Here is a 20,000-nt window from a genome sequence, read left to right as displayed (position 1 = left end):
CTCTCTCTCTCCTCTCTCCTCTCTCTCCTCTCTCTCTTTCTCTCTCTCTCCCTCTCTCTCTCCCTCGCTGGTTGTGTTTGAGTGTCATTGTGTACTTTCAAGCAGGAAGTTTCACTGATGCAGTGGCCTGCTTTGATCTCTGGGTACAGTGTACAGGAGATACCAGTAGATTTTTTATAGTACACACATCACACAGGGAGAATATCTATTCAGCAGTGTACTGTCTTTCTGGTTGTTATGCCACTGTATGGCCACTAGGTGGGATCAGTTACATGTGCGTATGCATGGGTGTGAAAGACCATGTTTACTGGAATTTAGTTATCTTGAAGTGACCCTTTTGTTTTTAATCGAGTAATGGTTTATTTCACCATGTGTTAATTGTGGTTAGCACTCTAGTCCCATGGTCTAGTGTAGCGCTACTGTCCAGTGGCAGAGATGCTGTGTGATGTCTCAGGCGCTCTCCCTGCTGGATCTCCCGATCCCGCTCCTGCTGCAGTTGCACTTGACATGAGGCATGGTTGCCTTCACATTTGCACTTCCCAGAGAGAACCATGACAGCAGAGACCTAGGGGCTTTCCAAGTCTGTGGTTTTAGTTACAACAAACCTGGATAATGTTACTTCAGAGTGCGTTGTACACCTAAAAGAGGAGAATACTGGCTTCATCGTGCAAGCAAAACAAAGCCATAGTGCTCTTCTAGTAGGAGGTTTACCACTCTGAACGAACTTACCAGGTTTGTGGCAAAACCACATTTGGAATTCCCCCCTAGGACTGCTTGCGGCATCAGACAATGTACACAGCACAGCACAGTGAGGGAGAGGAGGGCACTCGCCACTCAGGGATGGATTACTGAACGGGCCTACCAGGCCCAAGGGCTCAGGGAGCTCTGAAGCCCAATGCTCTTCTATGTTCTTCACCCCTGATATCGGAATGGGGCCCCTCAGTCAAATAACATGGGTCATGTTATGTGATATGTCTTAATATCATATACCATGGGTTATGTTTTTCACCCCGATAATCATGCTTTGTAATCTGCATCTTTTTGCACAGCAAGATGCCTTGAAATTGTTGATGGTTATGTCATATTTGTAAGTCTCAATCTGCCCATTTCTTTCCACTAAACTCGCCCGAAATCGTTATTTAAATGGGTCATTTTTCAAAAATGCTCCCCTAGCTTAGCTGAGTTACCAACTTTCTGAGGCGGCTGGGGGGGGGGGCGGTGCCTTTATGGGTGCCCATGAGCTCATAATCCGTCCACGACACCCCTGTGCACTGGGAGGGCAGGCCCATTCTGACTGTCTACGTCTTTGCTGGTTATGTAAGGGGGAGCATGTGTTTGTCCCGATTTGAATACTTACTCATGTAGTGACGTTATGTATGAGTTCATCAGCTTTGGCTGCAGCATGAACTGAACACACATGTTGGTAGTGGACCAAGAGTGTGTAGCTTTGGTCCAGAATAGCAGGGTTGCCATGACGTCATCCATCACAAGAGCACAGATGGTCTCGGTCCAGTCGTTGCTGTCCACTTGTTGGTTGAAAAAACATGAGTGGCAGGCGTGATCTGCAATCAATCACACAGACACAGTATTGTCCCAAGCAATGCGGCAGAAGATGGGTCTGTGAGTGCCACAGCACACTTGTACAGGCCGTGGTCTGGCCATGAACTCTCTGACCTCCCTGTGACCCCTGTAAGTTGCTTACTTAGTAGGTAACATATTTGTTTTCTTTTGTTTGTTTTTTTGTTGTTGACTTTGGTCAACTGCCGTTGTTTATAAAAGTGTATGAATACAATGACATTGACATTACTTACTTATCGGAACGTCACATATTACCAACCGTCACGTATGTCCAACCTCTTACATGTATGTGTCACTTAATATTCATTTCTATACAAACCAAGACGGCGGATTCCTAAAGAAACGCAAGCACCCACACCATAAGTTTATCTAAATTACAGTGTTGTAAGGCTGCATGTACAAATCCGCTTGGATCTCCAGTGGAATTTTGATTTGCCGACGACAATTCTCGGCCTAACCGTTCATGTGCCTGAGAAAGGTTGGAAATAAGCACCCACCAGCCCAGCACTAAACTCTGAGCGTGGTAAACAAAATCGGATATTTCAGGCAGTAAAAGCCCCGGTAAGAACCAAACTAGATTTTGTTCAAATATACACACCTATGGCTACTGAAAAATGTAAGGTTCATTTAGCAAATGTTATTTTGAAGTATTAAAAAACATTTTTTGTAAGAATTTTCGAACGAAATGGTTTGTAATTAGCATGTTTACGATAACTTACTTAATCACAGAAGGCCAACACCAGTTCACTCCTCCTGCCATCCTCCTGCTGCCTTTTCCTGCTTAGGTTCCTACTCTTCATCTCCTTGGTCACTGTCTGGTGCCCGGCTTCTTGGCTGTGCTGTCTGGTGCCCGGCTTTTTGGCTGTGCTGTCTGGTGCCCGGCTTCTTGGCTGTGCTGTCTGGTGCCCGGCTTCTTGAATGTGCTGTCTGGTGCCAGGCTTTTTGGCTGGGTTGTGCCCTTGCACTTCAGTGTTGTGGGGTCTTGGTTGTTGTGCCATGTTCTTGTCTCAGCACATGTGTGATCCGTTTACATCGTCTCCTTTTAATATCTACAGTGATGAGTTGTGTAGGTGTCCTGTTGTATGGTACAGTAGATGCTATTCATGGAACAGATGACCAGTTATGGATCCATTTCCATAATGGGCCCCTAGGGTCCCTCTAGGGCCAGCGCTCACTTAGATGTTTTGTGCTGATGTATCAAAGTTCTCTTTACTTTTCAAAGAGGTTACAGGCTTCTCTTATTTTAGCTGAATATGTGTTTGTGTGTGTGTGTGTGTGTGTGTGTATGTGTGTGGGTGTGAGTGTGTGTGTTTCTGCGTATGTGATGCCTCCACAACCACATGCCTTCTCCTACAATCGTGTTTTAGTTCAGTGCTCAAGTGCCTAGAGCCCATGTTCATGTTGCTCATAATAAATGTGACTGAACTGAATTGAAGTGAATTGTAAATGGAGTTCTGAGACATGTGAGCTAGAAGAGGAAGTCCATTCCATGTGTCGTGGCGCTGTCCTGTTCTCTCTCTTCCTGTGCTAACTTAGTCGTGGGCTGCTGGGTGATGCTGCTCATTGTAAAAACATCCTCTGACTCATTTGTGGGGATCCTTTGGCAGGCGTCCCTTCACGACTCAGATCAGACATATTTGGGTTAAGTTAAGACGTTGGTCGTTAAATCTTTATAGGCTCTACCTGCCAAGATTCCTCTGTTACAGCTGAATGTCTTAGTTACAGCCCAAATACAGGCCAATTTGAAGAAGAAAAGCCCATCACTGTCACTTTATGTTTCTGTGCTTGTCTGCATCTTTTCTCATCTGCCCATTTTTCTCTCTCTCTCCTCTCTCTCTCTCTCTCTCTCTCTCTCTGTCTCTCTTTCTCTCCCTCTCTCGTCGATTTTGGCTGTGTTCGGCATTAGATTAGTTTCAGGGAGGCAGTTGTTTAACTTGTACAACTAGAAAATCTCTCTCTCTTCCTCCCTCTATCTTCTTTTCTCCCTCCCTCGCTCTCACTGTATTTCTCTTTCTCTCTCTCTCTTTCTCTCTCTCTCCCCGTCTTTCCCTCTCCTCCCTCCATTTGGTAGCGGTTAGGTGGTAGTAGCCAGGTGGTAGTGGCTAAGGAGCTGGGCTAGCATGCAGTAGCTTGAAAAAAAGTTGTGGGTTCAATTCCCGGCTTGCACCATTGTGCCCTTGAGCAAGGTACTTAACCCCGAGATGCTCTGAGGACAAATTGACACTTGTAAGTCATTTTGGATAAAAGCAATGACTAAATGTAAATGTACTCTTTTCTGTCTGTCGTCCACCCCCTGGTCAGATGTGTAAGTTGCGGGAGCGTGTCCAGGAGTTGCGTTCGCAGCGGGAGTGCGAGCAGCACAAGCACTCGGTGGCCATGACGGAGCTGCGGGTCAAGCTACACGAGGAGCGCCAGCGCGATGTGGCCGCCGCCCGCGAGGTGTTGGCACGGCAACATGAGGCCGAGCTGGCCAGACTGGCGCGGGTGCGTGATGCTGAGGTGCAGCGGCTACAGGCGCAGGTCAACGCCCTCAGGGAGGGAGGCGGAGTCAACAGCGAGGTATACCGTCTGTCCACCTGTCTATCCGTTCACTGCTTGTCTACTGTGTGTCTTCATGTCTGTCTGTCTGCTTCTTTATATGACTGTCTGACTGTCTGTCTGTCTGTCTGTCTGTCTGCATGTCCATATGTCTGTCTGTCTGTCTGTCTGCCTGTCTATATATGTCTGTCTGTCTGTCTGCCTCTTTATATGGCTGTCTGTATGTCTGTCTGTCTGTCTGTCTATATGTCTGTCTGTCTGTCTGTCTGTCTGCCTGTCTGCCTGCATGTCTATATGTTTGTCTGTCTGTCTGTCTGCCTGTCTATATGTCTGTCTGTCTGTCTGTCTGTCTATATGTCTGTCTGTCTGTCTGTCTGTCTGCCTGTCTGCCTGCATGTCTATATGTTTGTCTGTCTGTCTGTCTGCCTGTCTATATGTCTGTCTGTCTGTCTGCCTCTTTATATGACTGACTGTTTGTCTTCCTGTCTGTCTGTCTGCATGTCTATATATCTGTCTGTTTGTCTGCCTCTCTATGTCTGTCTGCCTGATATATATATATGTCTGTCTGTCTGTCTGTCTGTCTGTCCATGTGCCTGCCCAGTATGTTTGTTCCTTTAAAATCAGAATGTAGTTGTAGTAGTAGTGGTAGTTTTAGTAAGACTAGAAGTTCCTAGCCATATAGTGGCCATTGAGACAATCAATTTTCTGACAGCACACACACACACACACACACGCACACGCACACGCACACACACTTCCTAACTGCCGCCCACCTGTGCAGATACGGAGCATGCTCAGAGAAGATGCCCGGGAGGAAGTGAGGCGGGGACACGAGGCAGAGAAGCTCCGCCTCTCCCAGGAGCTGCAGGAGGTGCGGTCGGCACGGCGACAGGCAGAGGAGGCCCTGGCCGTAGTGCAGCAGGCGGACAAGGCCAAAGCAAACGATCTCCGAGTGGCCCATCAGCAGCACCAGGAGGAGATCCAGAGGATCAAGCGAGAGAGCGAGAGAGACATCCGCCGACTGGTGAGAAAGAGACATAAAAGAGAAATAGCGAGAGACATCCGCCGACTGGTGAGAAAGACAAATAAAAGAGAAAGAGCGAGAGACATCCGCCGACTGGTGAGAAAGAGACATAAAAGAGAAATAGCGAGAGACATCCGCCGACTGGTGAGAAAGAGACATAAAAGAGACAAGAGATGATGAGGAAGAAGAAACTATTGAAAGACTGAATTAGGCAGATAGACACAGAAAGAGAGAAAAGGTTTAAATGTTGACAGATAGGGAAAGATTAGACCAATTTCAAATGTATTTTTAATTTACAAACTGCAGACCAGAAAAAGCTCTCTGTAGCCTTTAAGACAGAAGTGAGAGGGGTTTGGGCCTCATATCAAATATCAAGAGCCAAAACACAGAAATGCACTACTTTTATTTGTAATATTCAAATGTGTGTGTGTGTGTGTGTGTGTGTGTGTGTGTGTGTGTGTGTGTGTGTGTGTGTGTCTGTGTATGGTGTGTGTGTGTGTATGGTGTGTGTGTGTGTCTGTATGGTGTGTGTGTGTGTGTGTGTATGGTGTGTGTGTGTGTGTGTGTGTGTGTGTGTGTGTGTGTGTGTCTGTGTATGGTGTGTGTGTATGGTGTGTGTGTGTGTGTCTGTATGGTGTGTGTGTGTGTGTGTGTGTGTATGTATGGTGTGTGTGTGTGTATGGTGTGTGTGTGTGTCTGTGTATGGTGTGTGTAGATGGAGGAGCTGCGTGGTCGTGACCGTGTCCTGCAGACGCTGGAGAAGGAGCTGGGTGTCCAGGCGGGTCAGACCAAGAGACTCCTGCTCCAGAGGGAGGAAGCCGAGAAGAACCACGGCAGCCCCAAACGAGAGGTCGCACCCTGCATCGGAGACAGTCCAGAGTACCCCAACAACCAGGTAACACTTTTAGGGCCTGTACGTGTGTGTATGTGTGTGTGTGTGCGTCTGTGTGTATATGTGTGCATGTGTACGTATGTGCGTGTGTGCTTGTGTGTATGTGTGTGTGTGCATGTGTGTGCATGTGTGTAGGTGAGCGTGTGTGTATGTGTGTGTGTGTGTGTCTGTGTGTGAGTGTGTATGTGTGCGTGTGTGTATGGGTGTGTGTCTGTGTGTGTGTGTGTGTACTTGTGTGTGTGTGTGCGTATGTGTACGTGTGTGTGTGTGTGTGTGTGTGTGTGTGTGTGTGTGTCTGTGTCTGTGTGTGAGTGTGTATGTGTGCGTGTGTGTATGGGTGTGTGTGTGTGTGTGTGTGTGTGCAGCATGGCTGCAGGAGCAAACATAGCCACACCTGCTGTGAATATCAGCGAAAAGTTCAAGTTGCAGCTTTAGCATGGAAGTGATCAAGCTCTTGCTTGCAGTTTGTATTATTGCGGTTTTAAAGTTGGCAGTAAAAGCCACTCTACATGTGAGTAGCACAAAGCATTCTGTGTTTGGTCAGACCTGTCTAAACCTGTAACATACTTTCATCAAGGTTTGCATCTGTAAATTCTTCCCCTGTGTTAAGATCCAAATCAAAGTATTAAAATGTGTGTTTGTGTGTGTGACAGAATCTTCGGTAACACTTTACGGTAAGGGAACATGAATCATCATGAATTCATGCATTAATTCATCATGATTTATGCATTACTTCATGCCTTAATATCTCATGAATCATCACGAATTGACATGAGTTCACCATATGTCATTCATGACCTCATGCATGAACAACATATCAACTAAAGCATTAAGTATGGTGGGTACATCATTATGAATTATGGGTAACACTTTATAATAACTACACACAATTCATCATTTATTAAGCCTTTGTTACTTATTAGTTAATGGTTTGTTCATCATTAGTCATTTCTAATGTATCATCAGTAAAGCATTTGTTCACACAGTTATAAATAGTTTGTTCATAGTAAATAAGCCTATATCTTAAATATGTTTATACATTATTGTTAATACTTAATAAATGATGCAATAATATGTTTTTGATTAAGTAATATTTCCATTATTTAACAGTTGTTACATAAACATGCACTAATGATTAGTTAGGGTGAGGATACATATTTTATAAATCACTTCCTAATACTATAATTAATAATTAACTCAGGAGTTACAAGTGGTTAGTTAATGATATTTTGTGAGCTCATCTAAAGTGAGGACGTTTTATGCCTTGCAACACATTTACAAATGAGTTATAAAGTTTACACCTGCATTTATTCATTTAGCCGATACTTTCACCCAAAGCGACTTACAGATGTCAATGAAATTAAAGGGCAAGGCCACATTGGTAGACGCCGGGGTTTGAACCCCCAACTTTATGGGATACTGCATGTTAACCTGGCTCCCTATCCACTACACTACCTCTGCCCAGTGGTATTACAACAGTCAATTCAAAAATATAATATAGATATACGTGTTTACTATAAACAAACCATTTTTAACTGTGTGTAAACATGATTTACAGATGAGAATTAATGTAGGAATAATGGATAGATAGATAGATAGATAGATAGATAGATAGATAGATAGATACTTTATTGATCCCCAGGGGAAATTCAAGAATGCTTTACAAATGAAGAATACAGCATTTAATAATAGTTTACAGATGTTTAATAACAGTGTTTAGTAGAAGAAAACAGAAACTCTTGCATAGTTGTAGGGGTTTCTATCTGGGCCAAGGTAGTGTAGTGGACTAGCATGCAGTAGCCTGAAAAGTTGGGGGTTCGATTCCCGGCTTTCACTGTTATGTCAATGGCCTTTAATTTAATTGACATGTGTACGTCGCTTGTCTGCTAAATGAATGAATGTGAATGTAATCTTTACAACTCATTTAAAAATGTGTTGCAAGGCATAGAAAGTCCTCACTTTAGATAAGCTCACAAAATATCATTAACTAACCACTTGTAACCCCTGAGTTAATCATGAATTATAGTATTAGGAAGTGGTTTATAAAATATGTATCCTCAGGCTTAACTAATCATTAGTGCATGTGTATATTGCATAATTTATTAAGTATTAACAATAATTCATAAACATATTTTAGATATAGGCTTATTTACTATGAACAAACATTTATAACTGTGTGTACAAATACTTTATTTATGAGAATTAACATAGGAACAATGCTTTACAAATGATGAACAAAGCATTTTGTAATAGTTAGCGACTGGTTTATAATAAGAAAATTATTTCATTATAAGTGGTTGTTTCATTACTTATTAAGTATAAATCAAGTACTTACAAACATTTGCACAGCAGTTAGTGCATTTCTCAAAACAATTAGTGCAAACTGCAAAACCTAGTGGATGACCTGCAAAAGCACATCACTTGCTCAAAATGGATAGTCCATTCCTCAAAAGCAGGTATTCATGTCAATGAAACTGTCAGTGTCATCAAAATGAGAAGTCTTGACATCATCGTTTATGAACAAGATAGTCATATGGCTTTGTCATGTTTTCATTATGACAGTTCTCTCAGTGTTTTTAAATGCAAAAAAAGGTCAGGACTCAGACAGCACTATACAGTACTTAAAGCATTTGAAAACTACAGTAAATTTACACATTGCTGTAGTTAGGGGAGTAAGTGAGTACAAGACACTGAATGCGTACATTTTTACTGTATGCTCTTTGCAATTCTACAGCATTGTGACAGAATTTGATAACTAGTTCAACAATTTTGTATGTAATGACTCAATCAATGAAATGAAGACTATTAGTTTTATAGGGAATGACAATTCAGTATCCATAAGTATAGTTCATTTTGACTGACATGACATAAGCAAATGATAATGTTAAAAAACAGCAGAGAATTGTATGAAAGCAACTGATACATGCCCAAAAGCATTTGAAATTTGAGGAAGTTTGAGGAAATTTCTCCTTCAGAGGAAGGGGAAATTGCTACTACGATGTGCACAAATGACTAAATGTTGTGGAGGTTGAACTAATAGGTATGAGAATTTTCATTCTGATCTGAAAAAAGCACCAAAGCGTCTGAGGAAAAACTGTAAGCATGATCATGATGATTTTTGTTTTTCTGTCACAAACGTGGTCATAACGGTAACTACTCATGGAATTCAATCCAGGCTTATTGTACATGAATTATCATGAATTCATGCATTTTGCCACAAAAATGTAATTTCACAATTTTGCCATCATTACTAACACGTCATTCATCAGTGTTAACGTAAGACCTATTCACCACTTTAGTTGAGGGGCCACAACCATGATGAATTCATGAGTAATTAATGTAATTAATTATCATGTAATTTCACAGTTTTGCCATTATTAATACCATGACCATGTCATTCATCAGTGTTAAAGAAGGACCTATTTACCACTTTAGCTGAGGGGCCACAAATATGATGAACACATGAGAAGCTAATGCTTAGTTAATGATGATGTGCATGCATAAGATAATATGAATTCTTGTATTATTGCCCTAATAACTCAAGAAGTCTTACATGCATTAATTCATGATAATTCATGTACAATAAGACTGAATTGAATTTCATGAATAGTTACCATGATGACCACATTTGTGACAGAAAAACAAAAATCATCATGATCATGCTTAATAAAGCATAATTTATAATGATGTACCCACCATGCTTTAGTTGATATGTTGTTCATGGATGAGGTCATGAATGACATAATATGGTGAACTCATGTCAATTCCTGATGATTCATGAGATATTAAGGCATGAAGTAATGCATAAATCATGAATGAATTAATGCATGAATTCATGATGATTCATGTTCCCTTACCGAATCTTCACTCCCCTTCCTTCCTTCCCTCTCTATCCTCCCTTCTTCTCCTCTTCTCTCTGTCCCTCCCTCTCTCTCTCCATCCCTCTCTTTTTGCCCTCTCTCTGATGCCCTTGCCTTGGCTTTCCCCATCTCTCAATCACCTTTCTTTATTTGTCTGATTTCTCTCTCCCTCTCTCTCTCTCTCCCTTTCCCTCTATCTTTCTCAGGAGAGTGCAGATGAGAGGGATACTCGGCGGTTTCAGCTGAAGATTGCCGAACTGCAGTCTGTTATCAGAAAGCTGGAGGACCGAAACGCACTGCTGTCTGATGAAAGAAATGAACTGGTACACACACAAAACACACACACACACACATACACACACACACACACACACACACAAGCACATGTGTCTAGTGAAGGGACAATTATAGCCACAAGGGAGGGCTAGATATTTGATTGTAGGGCTCCCAGCCATGGCCTTGACAGTCCCATCCATCAGCATCACCTAGCTGCTCCACTAGCACACTCAGACTACTGATATTCCCACCTGTCCCAAGGCTTTCTGTGCAATCTTTCTGTCTGTCTTTTTGTCTGTTTGTCTGTCTGTCTGTCTGTCTGTCTGTCCGTCTTTCTTTCTGGCTGCCTGTTCTCTTCTCGCATTGTTGTTTTTCTCCCATCCTCCTTTACCATCCCATCTTACACTCTCTCTCTCTCTCTCTCTCTCTCTCTCTCTCTCTCTCTCTCTCTCTCTCTGTGTGTGTGTGCCTCAGCTGAAGCGGGTGCGTGAGGCGGATGGGCAGATGAAGCCCCTTCTGGAGAAGAACAGGCGGATGAGTAAGAAGAATGATGATCTGCTGCAGAGTCTGCAGCGCATGGAGGACAAGCTGAATAACCTGAGCAGAGAGAACGCTGAGCTGGTGAGACACACACACACACACGCACACACACACACACACACACACACGCACACGCACACACACACGCACACACACACACACGCACACACACACGCACACACACACACGCACACACACACGCACGTACAAATGCACACACACACAAACACAAACACACTCTCTCTCAGATGTATAGGCCAAAAAGTTAATACACACAAACACACACACATACACTGAAACATGGTAACACATAACAAATACAACATACAGTACATACATTACACACACAATCAGACGCTATGGGCTTTGTGCACTAGCTTACTTGAAGTCGGCAAACCAGTTTCTTGTTCTTTGACATGGCTGTTAACAAGCACCTGAATAGGAGTAATTCAGTTGTATCAAAATGTGTGCTCACCTTCCCTCCTTATTTTGTGCAGCCACTTTACATAGGCTAGCATTTTTAGAAAAATTGGTGGAAGCTAAAATTGCTTTTATAACAACTTTGAAGCCTTAGAGCTGCCCATGGACATTACAGCAAGACTCATGCACATGGTATTTCTTACGTTTTGGTACAACTAAAGCACTTACTGTATCTTCAGGTGCTTGTTGACAGCCATGTCAATGAACAGGAAACTGGTTTGCCGACTTGTGCACAGACCCCATATGCTGTTCCCAGTACTGCACCACAGACCCCATATGCTGTTCCCAGTACTGCACCACAGACCCCATATGCTGTTCCCAGTACTGCACCACAGAGCCCATATGCTTTTCCCAGTACTGCACCACAGAGCCCATATGCTTTTCCCAGTACTGCACCACAGAGCCCATATGCTTTTCCCAGTACTGCACCACAGAGCCCATATGCTGTTCCCAGTACTGCACCACAGAGCCCATATGCTGTTCCCAGTACTGCACCACAGAGCCCATATGCTGTTCCCAGTACTGCACCACAGAGCCCATATCTACTCTGTGTTTCTCTCGCTCTCAGAAGGAGAACTCATCACAGCAGTCAAACTCCCAGCATGCCGCTTTAAGACGGCCCAGTTCGCTAACAGACCTAAGCCACGCCCATGAACAGCAGGAGGTGGAGTTTCTGCGTCTCCAGGTGACGGAGCAGCGCAGATTCATCGAGGAGCTGCAGGTGGGTTGCTATGGCTACACTCTTGCAGCGCGTCTGTCTTACAACTGTGTGCGATAGGCATGAGTTATTCACAGTGAAGGAAACTACAACTAAAAAACGTCTTATTGTCTGTGCTGGCAAAATGTCTCAACATTATAGTGGTACATTTTGAAAAAGTGTGTGTACTGGTGTGTGTGTATCTGTGTCTGTGTGTGTGTGTGTGTGTGTGTGTGTGTGTGTGTGTTGGTCTCGTCTTGCGTTTGTTATGGACTGTTTTTTTTTTTTTGCCCAATCTCAATCTTTTAGTTTATTTTGAGATCTCGGTTAACAAACTGATTTGTGTACAAAGGATGTCTGTTAGAGTGTGTGATTTTTGTCTTCATTTGACATTGATGCATAATTGCACCAGTTGAGTAATTACTTGTTAGCTGATTAGCTTTTTCATGCTGTGAGGTTAATTAGTTTGTTTACATCGTTAGGAGTGATTGCATGAGGGCACACCTCCAAGCTCTTCTCTCTCCTTCTTTTCTCTCCCTCCTTCTTCTCCTCCTTTCATCACTTAGTCATCTTGTGTCCTAATATTTTAATGAATCGGCATTATTTATAGAATGTAATAAAGCATATTATAGATATTTACCTATTGGCTTTTTATAGTTAGATAGCTTCATAACATATCACCTGATCTGTACATTCATACAAAATCAAGCACACACATTGTTCTTTTAAAGCAATAGATTAGATACTGGTTCATTCATTTGAGATGAAAAACACCATTGTTCAGACTTTTGACACATGAACAGCTTTTGTCAGTGTGTGTGTGTGTGTTTTTTAGGGTGACTGATGTCAAGTGTTTTTCCTCTTTCTCCTCAGGAGCGAGAGAAGTTGCCGATGAACAAGAAGAACAAGCGGAAAGGTCTGAAAGTGCCCAAGGTGAGCGCACCTCTCCATCTCCCCTCCTCACTTCATCTCTCACTCTGTCCTCCTCCCTCTTTCCTCTCCTCTCTTCTCTCCCTCTCTCTGCCCTCCTGTCTCTATCTTCCTCTTCCTCCCTCGTTCTTTCATCCCTCTCTCAGGATGTTCTCATCTTAGTGTAGGCCCTCACTGTATGTCTATGTTCTCCGCGGGCTTCAGCTGGTTGATGTGGCATTACCAAGCAACTGTGTGTAGCAATGTGTGTGTGTGTGTGTGTGTGTGTGTGTGTGTGTGTATGTGTGTTTAGCAGTGTGTCTGTGTGTGTGTGTGTGTGTGTGTGTGTGTGTGTGAGAGAGAGAGAGAGAGAGAGAGAGAGAGAGAGAGAGACATGGAAAGATAGATGGAGGATGTGTTTGGGGATGAGACCTAATTGGACTCTTGGGGACTCTTCAGGGCCTCTCTCTCTTTTCCTCTCTCCCTCTCTCTCTCTCGTTCTCTCTGGTTGTGTGTGTGTGTGTGTGTGAGAGAGAGAGAAAAAGAGAGTGGGGGTAAAGATTGAGAGCCGTTGCCAGGTGGAGCTTTCATAGTTGAAAAACACAGAGGATGTTACCAAGGGGGAGGAGTTAACTCTGTGTATAAACTTGCTCATTTCCACACACATGCAAACCCATATAAACCAGTAGTGCGTTATTGTTCGACACATACACACATGGACTGGCGCTGTAAGGAACCTGTCTGTTGACCGCCGCTGTGTTGTCGTTGCTGGAACCTTTCAGTTTGACTGTTCAAGCAGAAGAACAATGATGATGATGATGATGATGCCGATGACTGAGAAGGTCACAATGCTGAAGGACGTGATGAAGATTAGTGCTTTTTAGTGCTTTTCAGTGCTTTGGACCAGCTCACGCTTTCTTCCACACGTGCACACACGCACGCACACACACACTCAAGATGACGGAATACTTCCTGCTTATTCTCTATTTCTCGTCCTTCATATGTCTGTGTGCGCTGGTTTGTCTTTATTTCTCTGGCTGTCAGGAGATGACCTATAAAAATGATGGTAAGACCACACACACACACACCCACACATACACACACAAGGAAGCTTGAAATACTAATGATTCAAGGGTCACGTCAGTGCAAACCTGTGTGTGTATGTGTGTGTATAGCTCTGTGTAGCTCTGATAAAGTGTCTTTAGTTTGTCACCTGCATTAGTTTGATGATTTGTTTGGACTGCTACCATGCAGTCATGTTATACTTTAGTTATGGTGATATATTGTTTTATGTTAAATATGAACTTTCTCGTTGTTGCCAACCAGATGACCTTAATGACCTTGGACAAAATAATGACCTTGGACAAAAAAATCTCCTGCGCAATATGTCTGTGAAGAGTATATATTATTCTACCAATCTTCAAGTATATTCTCCATCTTTCTCTCTCTCTCTCTCTTTCTCTCCTATCTTGCTCTCTCTTTCTCTTCTTTCTGTGCTGCAGAAGCATGTTGTGGAGACATATTTTGGATTTGATGAGGAGTCTGGGGACTCAGAAACCTCCTCGCTCACCTCCTTCAACACTGACCACACCCCGGCCACCCCAGAGGAGGATCCAGAGGATGTAAGGATGGTCTTACTAACATCTATAACACATTTAGAAACGTTTATAAAACACTTATAAAACATTTATAAGAGCATTTGGATGTGTATGTATGGAAGAGCCATCTTATTAACAACTATAATACATTTATAAACATTTATAAAACACTTATAAAACACTTATAAAACATTTATAAGAGCATTTGGATGTGTGTACATGTAAGCATCACTACATCATGTACCTACTCTGTTATTGCTGATTGCATTGCTGCGTTAGTATCCATGTGCTGTGTGACTTATTGCATCTGAGTTGAGGGATTATCCTTCTGGTTGACGTTTAGCAGCAGTGTAAGGGGGCGTTCACACTGACTCGCCTTTTTCACCTCCAGATAGTGATTATTCCAAATTAGTGAGAGTTAAAAAACGTGCCTGGTAGAAATTGATTGTGTACATGTTGTTGCTATGATACATTATATTTAGCTTGGCAGCTAAGCAACGACCCATTGTTGAAAAAAACGCAACCTCAAAAAGTTGAACTATTTTTAATTTTCAGCGTCTCATGTTTTTAGTAGCCCGCCTTTTTTTCTGATTGTGCCCCGCTTTTTATAAACACGAGGCGCGTTGCAATGGTCAGTTGCGCCTTTCCAAAGGGAAACAATTGAATTTGAGCGCCTGGAGGGGAAAACTCTTGTCAGTGTAAACCCCGCCTAACTCTGTATTTTTTTTTTTTATTTATTTATATTCAGTTTAGTTTAAAGCACAGGAATATAGTTGGAAATCTCAACTCAGTTAGACCAGTTGTGTCAGTGTCAGCGTATGTGTGTGTATTTAAACTGTTGGCAATTTCTATAATGTAGTGCCAGAGAGAGTGTGTATTTAAACTGTTGGCAAAATTGAAAATGCAGCTCAGTTAGAATGATTGTGTCAGAATGTTTATGTCTTCGGGGTGCTTATCTGTAAAGAGTGCTTACCTCTTGTTTGTGATTGGTCAGACTTTCTGCAGGGAGGAGGCGGAGCTACGTTTCCGTCAGCTGACTCGTGAATACCAGGCTCTACAGCGAGCTTACGCCCTCCTACAAGAGACCACCGGCCCACTAGATCCAGAGAGACATTGTAGGGTAAGTCTGTGTGCTTGTGTTTGCGTGTGTGTGTGTGTGTGTGTGTGTGTGTGTGTGTGTATGTCCTCACACCATTTGCTTGCGTACATGAGGCCACTGCCCCCTGGATCCATAGAGGCACTGGGGTGTTTGTGTGTGTGTGTGTGTGTGTGTGTGTGTGTGTGTGTGTGTGTGTGTGTGTGTGTGTGTGTGAATGTGTGTGTGTGTGTGAATGTGTGAGTGTGTGTGAATGTGTGTGTGTGTGTACACTTGCACTCCAATTTCTATCTGTGTGTTTTTACTATTCTGATGATGTGTGCCCTGATGACTGTCCTGATTGATGTGATGGTTACATGTGATGGTTACATGTCTGCGTCTCTGATTGGCTGTGAGCTCTCCCTGCGCCTGTCTGATTGGCTGTGCTGTGTGTCCATCAGACGCGGGAGCAGCTGCAGGCGGAGCTGACCGCTTGTCAGGCGCGGATCGTGGACCTGGAGCGCAGCCTGGCCGAGAAGGGGCAGGTAACGCAGAGAAAGGGCGGGGAACGGGGCGTCCTGGCTCCACTCTTATTGGTTGTGCTGCTTGTCTGTCTGGTGGCGGGGGGCCTGTGCTGGCGCTATGCTGACAGGGTGTGCCGAAGCCTCACTATGTGATGTCACAGCTACGCTGGCCAATCCCGCAAGGCCCTGGCTGTGTTTTACTCATGCTCCGCCCACTCATCTGGTGCTGCGTTCCAAGTGCTCTTAATATGGTGCACGCACCCTGCATCCAAACCACCCCACAACCAAACCACTCCACAACCAAACCACCCCGTATCCAAACCACCCTGCATCCAAACCACCCCACAACCAAACCACCCCACAACCAAACCACCCTGCATCCAAACCACCCCGCATCCAAACCACCCTGCATCCAAACCACCCCACAACCAAACCACCCTGCATCCAAACCACTCCACAACCAAACCACCCCACAACCAAACCACCCTGCATCCAAACCACCCTGCATCCAAACCACCCCACAACCAAACCACCCTGCATCCAAACCACCCCACAACCAAACCACCCCGCATCCAAACCACCCTCGATCACTTTTAATCCACCCTGCATCAACACTACACGCTAATATATACTAAAGCAAAACAGTGACATTTCATTAGGGCTGCACAATATGGCGAAAAGAACTAATTGCGATTTTTCTGACAGATATTGCAATTGTGATTTTATTTGCAATTTAATTTTTGAAAGTCAAGCTACAGTTCAATACTTTGATACAGTTCAAAACTTTAATTTAGGTTGGTTCTGATTGGTGATCATGTATAGTGCATGAGGAGCAACACTCCTATTATGTGAGCTTCACTGCCAGTCACACAAGGAGGATGCCATACATATATAAGCATTGGGACAGAGTTGCAAGCTGGACGATTAATTGCAACCTTTATGATTAGCTAACTGCATTAGATCAAAGTTAAAAAATTTGTAATTTCAAGCACTCACATACTTTTACTTTAATTTAAGACACATTAAAGACACACATACACAAACACACACACGTGCACATGTGTTAAGTTAAGGAATTAAGAAGACTAATTTCTAAGATATCCTAAGCACTACATAAAAAAGACTAATTTATAAAGATATCCTAAGCACTATGCAGAGTATTTTTTTCTGAGGACCTGCATATGAATGTAGGCAAGTGTACTAATACCAGGCAAAGAGAATCATTTCATGATGACAATCACACTTGATCTTTCAAGTTATATTGAATTATGAGTACACTGTCAATGCTGTCCTATGAGCAGACGTCCTAGGAGAAAAATGCTATTTGGTGTATTTGGTCTGTTACAGTTCTCGGTTTGGGTTATGTAGTTTCACACACAGTCACACCACAGTCCTGCATGCACACCAATCATTTAAAAAGGCGCATCAGTTTGTCTTTCTGTTGCTCAAAGCTTTTCTCCACTCAGCTTCCTGAATGTCTGTCCTTGCATGTCTACCAATGACCAGCTCCTCCTTCCATTGGTTGGCTGTTTCTGTTTGTTTTGATTTGCATGTATTCTCTTGTGACTTCACTTCTTGTAAAACTGGTAATGGATTCTGCTGTTTGTTCAATAAAAGTCAAAGCAAAGCCCTGTCTTCTGTCCATTTGCATGTGTGTGTCTAAATTAGTCTTGATGCATGCTTGTGTGGTCCATTTGCATGTGTGTGTGTGTAAATTAGTCTTGATGCATGCTTGTGTGTTTTGTGTGTATTGAGACTATGTGCGTATGAGATGTGTGTGTGTGTATTAAGACTATGCGTGTATAAGTTGTGTGTGTGTATTAAGACTATGCGTGTATAAGTTGTGTGTGTGTATTAAAGCTATGCGTGTATAAGTTGTGTGCCTTATGAGTATAGTCTATTATTTTTCTATGAAGTTATTTAGACACCAGTATGAATGGTGTTATATTCTCAACTTAAGTGTGTGTGTGTGTTAGTGTGTGTATGGGTGAGAGTGAGTGAGACACTACAGTGGAAAGAGAGGAGGTGTGTGTGTGTGTGTGTGTGTGTGTGTGTGTGTGTGTGTGTGTGTGTGTGTGTGTGTGTGTGTGTGTGTGTGTGTGTGTGTGTGTGTGTGTGTATGAGAGAGATCACTGAGGTGTGTGTGTGTGTGTGTATATGATTAATCAGGTGTGTGTGATGCAGGATGCTAAGTGGGTGGAAGAGAAGCAGAACCTCATCAGAACAAACCAGGAGCTCCGAGAGAAGGTACGTAGACTGTGTGTGTGTGTGTGTGTGTGTGTGTGTGTGTGTGTGTGTGTGTGTGTGTTTGCTTCATGCTGCCTCAAATATTAGTTCAGTGTAATTACCGGTAAGCATGCAACTAAAGTGGCCCCACCTACAACTGGTCATAGGTCAAAGGTTATTTACTGGCATAAGTGAAAGGACCATGGTCATATGATCTGTGAGCTGTTAGAAAGGACACACAATAAAACTCAACACTACATTAATGTGTGATAAAGGACACAATAAAGCTCAACGCTACATTAATGTTTGATGCTATGCATTACACACCCTCTCTTCCTGTCCTTCTATCATTTCCTCTCTTCCTGTCTGTCTCTCTTTCCTCTCTCGTTCTCTCTCTCACTCGCTCTCTCCATCTGTCTCAGATCACGCAGCTGGAGCAGGCGGAGCTGCGTCTGCGGTCGGAGGTGCAGGACTCTCACGATCAGAATGAGCTGCTGGAGTTCCGAGTCCTCGAGCTCGAAGTAAGAGACTCCTTCCTGTTACCGCAGCAACCACCATCTGCCCTGCCACCGTCACGTGGAGGGGACACGCACCGGCAGGCCAAACACGCCGTCTACATTCAATAACACACACACATGCATTACACATATATTTTTATATACAGATGTATGTAAGCATGATATGTTTACATATGGAAACACACATACACACACATCCATTCATACATTACACATTTATATGTGTATATAGAGACATGTTAATGTGACCTGTTTACATATAGCAACACACATACAAATGTACATAAAGAGGGATGCATCAGGCAACACTCACACTTAAAGGAGATCTCCAGTGAAGGCTTTCCCTATCCCACAAGCAGTGAACATCTCAGCAATACTCATCACATAAGTCCTTTTTTGAAAATGTGTTCATAACTGGTCTACACACACACACACACACACACACACACACACACACCTGGATGTGATGCACTGTATATTGTCCACTATATGAAGCCTTGCATGTATATAATGCACAGTCCCCCCCCCTCCACACACACATACACACACACACACCTCATTTGCACTTGTCTATGTGTCTGTGTTCTGTTGTCCCCCAGCCCTTAAGTCTGTCATTATTAAAATTATTATTTTTTACATTGAGATGTACAGTTATGAAGTTTAAGACATTTTATTTGAGTTTGAATGCAATAAAATGTATTTGATTTCAATTCCTCCATTTATTCATGCATTGTCTCTGTGTTTGTGAAGTGTGTGTGTGTGTGCGTATGTGCACATATGAGTGTTTGTATGCATATGTGGGAGTTTGTGTGCACGTACATGAGTGTGTATGCATGCATCTTCTTATCCTGCATGACTGAGGTATGAAAAACACACACACACACACATCGGGATAATGACTTGGAATATACAACAATGTTAATCCTTCAAACACCAAAACACAGATGTCATATGTAATGAGTTCTCTAGAGTGTGAGGTGATAACTAAACATGCTCTACTCTAGACTCCACTGCACCCTGAGTCCAGCTGCTTAATCCCCCTGCATGAGTCTTATCAGTGTTTCTGTTGGACTTTGGGTTTTTGACTGGGTTTGTGTTTTGATTTTTCTATTAAGTTTTCAATTAAGTCTCATTTTTTATATCCACACCTCAACACCTCACACACACACTCATTTTTCATCTGTGTGTCCATTCAACATTCAAACACCCAATGCATCTCTGTACACCATAGGCAATGTGATGGATTTTATTCTCTTTATCTAACC

The 20,000-nt window shown here is 43.1% G+C and overlaps 1 protein-coding gene across 2 annotated transcripts in view; it reads left to right on the top strand.

Moving 5' to 3' along the window:
- jakmip1 (janus kinase and microtubule interacting protein 1) overlaps positions 1 to 20,000 on the top strand; it is a 30,967-nt gene that overhangs the window by 5,162 nt on the left and 5,805 nt on the right. Inside the window, exons 3-14 of one of the 2 annotated variants that reach the window (XM_042061986.1) lie at positions 3,880 to 4,137; positions 4,898 to 5,140; positions 5,856 to 6,035; positions 10,099 to 10,215; positions 10,643 to 10,789; positions 11,757 to 11,909; positions 12,759 to 12,818; positions 14,297 to 14,416; positions 15,387 to 15,512; positions 15,929 to 16,012; positions 18,176 to 18,238; positions 18,640 to 18,738. In XM_042061986.1, coding sequence (XP_041917920.1) covers positions 3,880 to 4,137; positions 4,898 to 5,140; positions 5,856 to 6,035; positions 10,099 to 10,215; positions 10,643 to 10,789; positions 11,757 to 11,909; positions 12,759 to 12,818; positions 14,297 to 14,416; positions 15,387 to 15,512; positions 15,929 to 16,012; positions 18,176 to 18,238; positions 18,640 to 18,738 — 1,650 coding nt within the window. Of the gene's footprint in view, positions 1 to 3,879; positions 4,138 to 4,897; positions 5,141 to 5,855; positions 6,036 to 10,098; positions 10,216 to 10,642; positions 10,790 to 11,756; positions 11,910 to 12,758; positions 12,819 to 14,296; positions 14,417 to 15,386; positions 15,513 to 15,928; positions 16,013 to 18,160; positions 18,239 to 18,639; positions 18,739 to 20,000 lie in introns of both variants that reach the window. The other variant, XM_042061985.1, reaches the window with a different exon arrangement.

Source organism: Alosa sapidissima, chromosome 14, assembly GCF_018492685.1.
Source record: "Alosa sapidissima isolate fAloSap1 chromosome 14, fAloSap1.pri, whole genome shotgun sequence".
Classification (NCBI taxonomy): domain Eukaryota; kingdom Metazoa; phylum Chordata; class Actinopteri; order Clupeiformes; family Clupeidae; genus Alosa; species Alosa sapidissima.
This window is presented reverse-complemented; position numbering and strand designations above follow the sequence as displayed.